This window comes from Aythya ferina, assembly GCF_964211825.1.
Source record: "Aythya ferina genome assembly, chromosome: 10".
NCBI classification, from domain to species: Eukaryota; Metazoa; Chordata; class Aves; order Anseriformes; family Anatidae; genus Aythya; species Aythya ferina.
In genome coordinates this window covers 18,547,446-18,556,291 of record NC_140306.1, presented here as the reverse complement: position 1 = coordinate 18,556,291, position 8,846 = coordinate 18,547,446, and the positions used below count along the sequence as shown (strand labels likewise).

Below are 8,846 nucleotides of genomic sequence, written 5' to 3'. Positions count from 1 at the left end.
AAATACAGCTCACATTTTAATCAACCAAATGAAATTAGACTAGATTATAAAGCATGTAGTTACTCTCTGGACTTTTAAGACAATAAATGGAAAATTGTCCTCAGCAGCAGATACATCTCCATTAGAAGTTATATGAGTTGTGTAGTCACAGTTCAGCAGAGGACTTAGCGGTTTTCAAATTAATTTATCAGCATATCATCTTGTATCTAATCACAACGAATGGTGTGAAACCCTGATGAACCATGGAATCTCTACAACTCCTCTACAGCTCTACCACTGATCAGTTTTGTTTCAATATAATACTCCCTCAAGAGCAATGCAGACTAGAGAAAATACAAGAGACTTCTCCTGCCTTTTACCATAGTCACTGCACATTGTACTCGTTTTTACATCATGATACAGCTTTCGCTGTATTCTCTGTAAAACTTGTACCTTCTGCTAACTAAGGCTTGGGTGAAGCATGCACAGCTCTTTCATAGATCTATAAAATACAAGTCTGAAACTTTGGGCATTTCCAACTTGCAAATAGCATTAAAAAAGCTCCTTTCTGGGAACTCCTAAAGCTTTCTAACACTCTCAACAAGAAATGGAAGGAATCACATGGAAAGTTTGCTTGAGATGTACTGGTTTACCTTTGTTATTTATTTGAGTTACCGTGCAGAGTTACTTTACTGTCTTGCGACTGGATGGATTTATGAGTCAGTAATCATAAGGAGTGAGGAGAAGATGGAATTGGAAGCAAATTGTCTGGAATGTATGTTCTATCCCTCCAGAAATCAAAGCACAGCTGAGTTTTACTATGGCTTCCACTCCACAACTGCATCTTGCTGACACAATGTTTACATCTAGACACAATAACAGATGAGGAAAAAAAAAAAGAAAAGACAAAAGATTAACATCATTTACAGAGCAGATGATACTGCATACCAGAAAGAAAAAAGGCCCAAAGTGGGCTTTCCTCCTTATAAGAAAATATTAATAATAAAAATCTGTTGAATGGTATGAGGTGAAACACTACTTTGGCTTTACAATCTCATCACACAAATTTTTTTTGAAATATGAGTACATCTAACTTGTGTTTGTAGAATTTTGTTCTCTGATCCCAACACGGTAGGAATTACATTAAGCACATTAATTGCAAACATAAGTACAAATCTTTAAAGCATTTTCTCCAAGTTCCACATTTAGAACTGCCAACAAGGTGTCCAGAAGTTTCGTTTTTTCTTTAATTAAAAAAGGTGACTTTGAGAAACAGTAGGCAGGAGAATTCACCTCAGAATTAATTTCAGAGCTAGTATACCATGAAGCTTAAGCGATTCATCCAAAAAAAAGAAGTCAGTTCCATCAATATTTCTGTTTGCAACTTTCAATAGTTTAAGGATTTCCTCTACTAGTACTTTAGGAAACTGTTACAAACTCGCATTAAAACAGGCAGTGCATCGTGAGGTCTCATGGGGCTACCCAAAAACTGATGCATGGCATTGCTAAGACCAGAGCAGGTTCAGAGTTGGTATCACCACACCTGACTTACAGACAGGGGCCGGAGCTGCTGAGCTGTGCAGAGAACCTCTCCTTGGGGGGCCCAAGGGGCTGCCTGTGCTCATGCACCCTGCTAGGCTACAGCTGAGCCACGGCCAACACTCGTGGCAGCAGCTTGAGACCTCCTATGAGCGCTACAACAAAGCCTATAAGAATCTACGGGTTTTTAAGAAACATCACTTGGGTCTTGCAGTGTTCAAATAATTAAAATTTAAGTGTTCCGGAAAAAGAAAGCAAACGGGAATTAGAATATTGAGACCAGCTTATTTGCTTCAGAACTTCACCATCTTTTCATGCCTACAAAGCAACAAGCAGGGCTGTGTCTCATTATCCCCATACTTCCTCTGCTAAGCCAGAGCAGCGTCACCCTATGAAACTGGGAACGATCGTAGCAGTTGCATCATGTCACCTGCAGCTATGCCTTCCCCTCTGCTTTCGATTAATCTGCACTTCTCTGATTATCACAGGATGTTGTCTTGGCAAAGACTAACTCATCTCATTTACAATAGCACTCCAAAACAAGCATAAGATCTCGAATTTGAGAACCATCAGACACACTAGTTTTTGGAAGTCCCACAGAAAAAATACATCTCCATTTACTTCTGGTATTTGTCAGCTTGTTTTGATTTTTAAAGGAACCAAATTAAAATCAAACACTGTTTCCCTTCCTGAACAAGCTATTACGAATTACTTCTATTCAGGCAGCAAACATCTTTCTGAACTGGGACCCCACTGAGCTGCTTATCCTAAAACACAATTATCAATAGGAGTTGCTGTGTACCCATGCCACTTCCTCAGGCTCTCAGGTGCACACACAGCGCCTGCCTTAACACACCCAGTTCAGAAGATCTCATACACTAAACAAGCAGTAGCAGCTGTAACTGAGGACCGATATGAACAAGCCTAAACTCCACTAAGCTTCTCTGTGGGGAACTTGTAAATAGCTGGATGCAGCTGTAAAGTGTAAGTCAGCCGCCAAGCAGCAGTACCACAGATATCTGGCCACTGGAGAGTGGCACCCACGCAAAGTCCTGGGCACCATCATAAAAAAGCAGCAGGTTCTCAGTGACACTTTTGATGGGTGGCAGCCATAGGAAAGATTAGTAAATAATGAAAAGCTGTGGAAGATGTAAATAAAAATGCAGATACCAACAAGATCCTACTTGGTTCATACAGAAAGCTAGGAATCTCCTGTTGGCTGCAGCTCTCAAATGTCATGCCGTATGTAAAGAAAGTAGAGAGCAGGCTATGGCTTTTCACTTCAGAAATTTTCAGTTTCCTTGTTTCTTCTCTGCTTTTACCTTACGTCCATCTTGCCCTCCTCTGTAGTGGCAGCTACAGAGTAAAACCACAAGGGTAAAACCACAGGCCAAATGACAAACTACCTTTTGGATTAACTCCAGTCTTTCTTAAGATGGCAAAACTTCAAGAAAGGTGACATCTTTTTGCTCTTACAAAGCATTGCATGTTATAACTCTACTAAATACTAACTTGAAGACACCATAAAGACATTAAATATCCTTTTAGGCTGGTCTTGAATGCATCCCCTTCCTCCCCCCCATTTTTATGCCAAACATGAATTTCCAAAATAAAGATAATCAGTTCCAGTAAAGCTCAAAGGATGTTATGTTCAACAGCAAAATAAAACAAGAGTTTGGATCTGATTAACGGAAACATGTAACTAGCTTTGTATCTGACACAGTTGAACTAATTACATGTAATGTTAGTTTTGAAGGGGAAAAAAAAGAAAAAGAAATGAGTGCCACAGACCATCGCACTGGCCAAATAAAAATACTGCAGGAGTGATAACACAAGATGTGCCTCATCACTAGTGGTCTTTCCAAAGCTGTGCTTACTCCACCTCCAAACAGAAGTTTGATCTCAGACGAGATGTTGGGAGAGGTCAGAACTGCAGCAGGCTAGTAAGTCAGAGTCACAGCCCCACCACAGTCATCTCCTATTCAACATCTATATCAAATCAATCTTTTCAATTAAGTTCTGTCATACTGCCATATTCTGATTGCAGTTTCAGAAAGTCACTATTATATGCAGGATACAGCATTTTTGCACATTCAGGATGTGGTAAGTTATTTACTTTTTTCTAAGCACAATCTAAAGGTGGGTACCATCTAAAGGTAAGTACCATGCTTGCAATGAGTTGGAAGCTGAGTAAAAACAACCTCCTATTCTCACTGCTGTGGTAAGCATAGAGCCAAGCAGTAAGAATTAGTCCTTCATACTGCTTACCAAGATGTCACATCTCTTTTCAGTTAATTCTATTAATCTCCAGGAAAAAAAAATTACTTTGGCAAAATTGTACAGAAGGAAAGGAAAAGTGGATGAACACTGGATGGGAAATCCAAGAGACTACCAAAAATATCATGATCAATGGAGAACAAAAACATCGAAGTCACACCTATTTAAAGATAAAGGTGAGTACATAGCAGAAAACTTTGGGCCTGCCTCTAGCTGTGGAAGACACAAGCAGTGCTAAATTCAGGGCAAGATCGGGGTAGAACATCACTTGGGGTTAGGCCCTTTATTACTGTTTCTGATATGCTTTGCACTTCATAATCAGCCAGGGAGCATAAGAAAGATCATTTCCCATTGGGTAAAGATAGAACATGAACTTCCTTCTTCTGCAAAGCAGTTTTCTAGAACGGAAAATGTTTGCAGTTATTCAACAACTGGCACAGCACACAGTGCCGAGAACCTAGACCCGGCAGCTTTCTGAACTCAGCAAGATCCTGCAGCTCCTGGCAGAATAGCATATCCAAAATTACTACCTTAACTACATCTGGGTTTGTCAGTGTGCTCCCACGCTATGTTGCATGTAGGACGAAGTTATATAGTATGTAAGGCACAAGACATTTGTGTCACTTCACAGACAAGAAAGCATGCAGCCAGCACTGAAAAGAACTGCGTACCTCGTATGCACAAGAGAGGACAGTAATACTGGTGAAAAACTTCCTCAGACAGCAGGACAAGGCCAGGGGCAGTTTAAGAACCGTTGGGCTTCTCAAGCTGCGAAGACCAGCAAGGAGTAGGGAACTGGGGTGCCCAGACAGGTATTATTTACCAAAAATACGTGTAGGTATTCCCCACCCTGCACACAATAAGCTGACTACCAACTCATGTTCTTAAACACCGTATTTTATCACAATTGCAGCTGACAGCATTTATCAAAATTTTCCTCATAAATCTGGGACTTCAGAATCCAGGATGTTCAAAAAATTAAAAAAAAATCTCAACCTGAAGGTCAATAAAGAATTTGAAGTTACCACGTAATTACCACGTAATAATGTAACACGAAAATGTAATCAGTGTGAGACTGCTAACACAATGCCTAGTGCCTCAAACGCCAACTTCTGCACCATACCTGGATTGTAAAAGAAGAGAGACAAAAGCTTGGAAGTCAACATACCAACTGTCAAATCAGATGTATGACAGCATCAACTCTTCTCATTTTATTAAATACATTCCAATGGTAGACAACTAAGCAGAAACTCATTTGTACATTAACTGTAAGCCATTAGACAAGCCTATTTTTTTCTTCAATAATTTGAGTCAGAACCATTGTCTTATTATGAAAGAGGACCTACCAGCCTTTCTTCAAGAGATGTTTTTTGTTGTAAGTTCGGGTATCAGTTCTGAAACACTCCTCCCTTTTATGGGAAGATTTTAGAGTTACAACTGCAATTAAAAAAGACTCCAACACAAAAACAAAACCAAGAATATCTCCTATTTTCTCAACAAAATCTGACTATACAGCATTATCCTAAGTGCCTCATAGTTCTTCGTGTTCCACAAAAATTTTTACTGAAGCTAAAAATTCTGATGGTTGTCGACACCTGCAAATGTTTCCATGACAAAAAGTTCATTGCATCTTTGCCTAATGATAACACTACATTAGTTATGAATCATACAATATCTGAAGTTTAAATTCAACTTAGAAACAGTTTTATCAATTCTTTCTGAGGAACTGTTGACATTTGTCTTGGTATAGCTTCTTAACATGTGGGAATTCATCTTCTGCTTCTGAAAAATCTAGTATTACACTAAATTGAAAAATTAAAAAGTATGAATGCGTTGCATTTGCCAAACACAAAATGCGGCCACGAGTTATTTTACACAATAGAGACTGTAAGTTTTACACAAGCCTTTGAAAGCTAATAGGTTCTTCTGCAAATATTTATTTCAATAACTTGAAATAGATATTTTGAATTTTTCTGAAATCAATAATTTCAGAAAAAAGGACTAAAGAACTGTTTCAGTCTTAACAGAATCTTAGTTTACAGTTCAATACCTGTAATAAAATAATTAAAATAGGAGTTATAATATAGGCAATAGAATATAAAGTTGTTTTCTAATTCCAAATTAACACCTCTTGATGAGTTGTTAAAGTGTGTTTGGATACCAAACTCCCGAGGTCACTTTATGAGGTGAACACATTAACTCAGAAGTCCTCCACTGTTGAGGAACACTGAATTATCCACCCCTAAGACTCGCTGCAGTTTTAGCTACATTTTAATTATGGAAAAATGTATCTTCCTGTCTTTCTAATAGTGTTCCATTCAACATTTTTGACAGCAAAAATACGTGCAAAGTGAAGGAAGTCAATCAGCAATATTCAACATGATTTTAATCTCCACTGAGGAAAAACAAACATATAAACACAAACACAATGTATTTGGGAAAAGGCCATATGGTACTATTACAGGGGCTTAGTTCATAGAAACGTAGTTTAATTTTATAAAAATTATATGAAAGAATAGCAACATCCTTCAGTAACACAGTATAGAAAAAATACATCTCAACATTAGTTGTACATTGACCACCCATATAGTAAGAAATTTAAAAGTGCCTTTTAATAACAGTGTTGCAACTCAATATTAGTGCAATATGCCAATTCTGTTTTAAAGCAGATATTTATAGCAAGTGTGCAAGTTCTTACAATTAACAAACCCCATAAATCAAAAAATAACAACTGAGGTAAGTATTCTGATTAGAATCAAACATTCCTCAAATAACTTACGTACTGATTCCACTACAAGGAAAATATTGGTGTCCCTTCACAGAAATACATTAAACTTGTACTACAAATCAGTGATACTCGGAAGTTAAAAAAAGCTCTTGCAAAATATACACTTTAGTACATTTATGACCCAATGCTACAAACAGTACTTAATGCAAAGTATACCAACTTAAATAAAACAATCTTTAGAGTTAATGTACCAAATTTGCTTCTGAATACATTATTTTGCTCTCAAATTGCAGTACCTCCTAGAAGCTCTCGTATATGGTTATTAAATTAGCTTAATGTAGAAATTTCACAGTATTTTATTTAAATACGAACAATTTGGTTACTGCAACTGCAGCTACGACTACCACTAGTCTTCAAGCAACTAAAAAGCACTAGTTGGGGAAAAAAAACATCAAAATTTACTCTTATTTTTTTTTATTCAGGACAAGAATCTGCAATCACATACATGATGTGATAACAAAAGGTATTCTGTATTTCTACGTGATGTTTTCTGCTAGAATTCTCAGAACTCTAATATTAGTTTTAGTTTTATAGTAGTGTTTTTTGTTTTTAAGTCTGATTTACAATGCATAGTAACTATTGCTTTTTATATGCAGGCCTCATTTTGAGAGGCAAAAACCAGACTTAATGCTGAGCCCTTACCACTCATTTGCATAAGAAGCCAAAGATACTTCATCTTCTACTTCCTGATCTGTTTAAAAGTACTATCAAGTCACTATCATCAATAAGAATAAAATACAAATTAATGAACTTCCATTCTAATAGGCTGTGGCTTAAAAGCCAAGCAACTGAACTGTTTTCCATAGTATTGCACAATAGTGTTAAATCAACAGTTGAAGACTGTGCAGAACACACATGCAGTATTTAAGAAAAATGTCAATACATTTAGTCCAGATTACTCCCACCACTGTCAGAACCGTATCATGTGAAATAGGTCTGGGACAGTCTTTGGATAACAACTGCATAGTTCTTTCTATATAATAGAGTACCTATAACAATAAGAAACAATTAAAGCTTTCTACAGTAGTATTATGAACTGAAATAAGGTCCCCTTGAGTACGTCTAAATTAGCTCAAAAGGATTTGTTGCCTTTGCTCAAGATAGTTTCAGATGTTAAACAGAGTTAATCTGCAACCGTGTGTTATCTGTGATACATTATTTTAAAGGCAAGCTGAGTCCTTTCTGAATTTCTTATATTAACCTTGATAATGATGCGAAGACTTCCTGCTCCTAAAACAGTATTTTTTTTCCTAAAATTTAGTAACTTATTATTACAGTGACAAGTTGGTTAAGTCTGTAACGGAGTCCCTAATCATCTTTTCTACCTTGGGATTTTCAGCTTCACTGGCCACTCATTCTTTATCAATAAGCCCCAGGTTGTGCAAATTGAGGATAGAATCAGCAATAATCCGTGCTGTCCTCTTCTGGTAGCCTCCAGATGTCACCATCAGGATTGGGATTCTGCGGCTTCTGGCAGCCTTGAATACAACTTCATCTCTCTTCACAATTCCCTGCATGTTTACAACAGTTACAAAAAAAAGTGATACAAATATGATGTTTTAGTTCTAACAGACAGTCTGTTGTTTATGGAATTGCAGTATGGGATGCTTAACCAGCAATTAAGCCCTGCATTTTATATTGGAAAAAAAAAAAAAAAAATAGTTTACAAGCCCTGTTAGAAACTTCATGTGCAAAATCCTTTGACAAACAACAAATACAAAATCTTTGTCTTGGTTTTTGAAGATACAGTAGATAGAAGTTACCTACTGTAAATTCCTGTAAGAACTCCTGCCCAGGAAATATAAGTTTTAAACGAATTGACCACAAACAAATGGAAATGAATAATATGCAAATGTAGCTGAAAAATATTTTGTAAAACCATGCACCAGTAATAGTTTCTGTATAGTCTGACAACTCTGCAAAAGAGTAGAGTAGGAGTAAGGGCTAATAACAGAAAATCAAGACAAAAGAAACTGAAGGAACAGATCCTTAAAGGAAATAACAGAATTCTAGAACAAGCTGTACATCCCCTGGGAACCATCACTGGAATCAGCAAATACTATCCCACACAAGAACTGGAAGCAGTCACTATTCAGGGGAACCAGAGTGCCTCATTTCTCCTCCAAGATCCCTAGTGGCTGATCCTGGAAAAATTGAGGGAAAAAGACATGGGCTTACTCCCACAGCCCGCTTGTTACCAGAAAAAAAAAAAAAAAAAAAAAACACAAATCAACTGAAAATGACAGCCTGCCACACTTGTAAT

At 37.2% G+C, this 8,846-nt stretch overlaps 1 protein-coding gene across 5 annotated transcripts in view; it reads right to left on the bottom strand.

Annotated features, from left to right (window-relative positions):
• Positions 1–613: 613 nt before the first annotated feature.
• Positions 614–8,846, bottom strand: part of HDAC11 (histone deacetylase 11) — a 33,779-nt gene continuing 25,546 nt past the window's right edge. For 2 of the 5 annotated variants that reach the window (XM_084530453.1, XM_084530452.1), the window contains exons 10-11: positions 7,909–8,094; positions 614–845 (exon numbers count right to left, since the gene is read on the bottom strand). In XM_084530453.1, coding sequence (XP_084386579.1) covers positions 7,936–8,094 — 159 coding nt within the window. In that variant the 3' untranslated portion in view covers positions 614–845; positions 7,909–7,935. Of the gene's footprint in view, positions 846–6,163; positions 8,728–8,846 lie in introns of those variants that run through there. The other 3 variants (XR_014696309.1, XM_084530454.1, XM_084530451.1) reach the window with 2 other exon arrangements.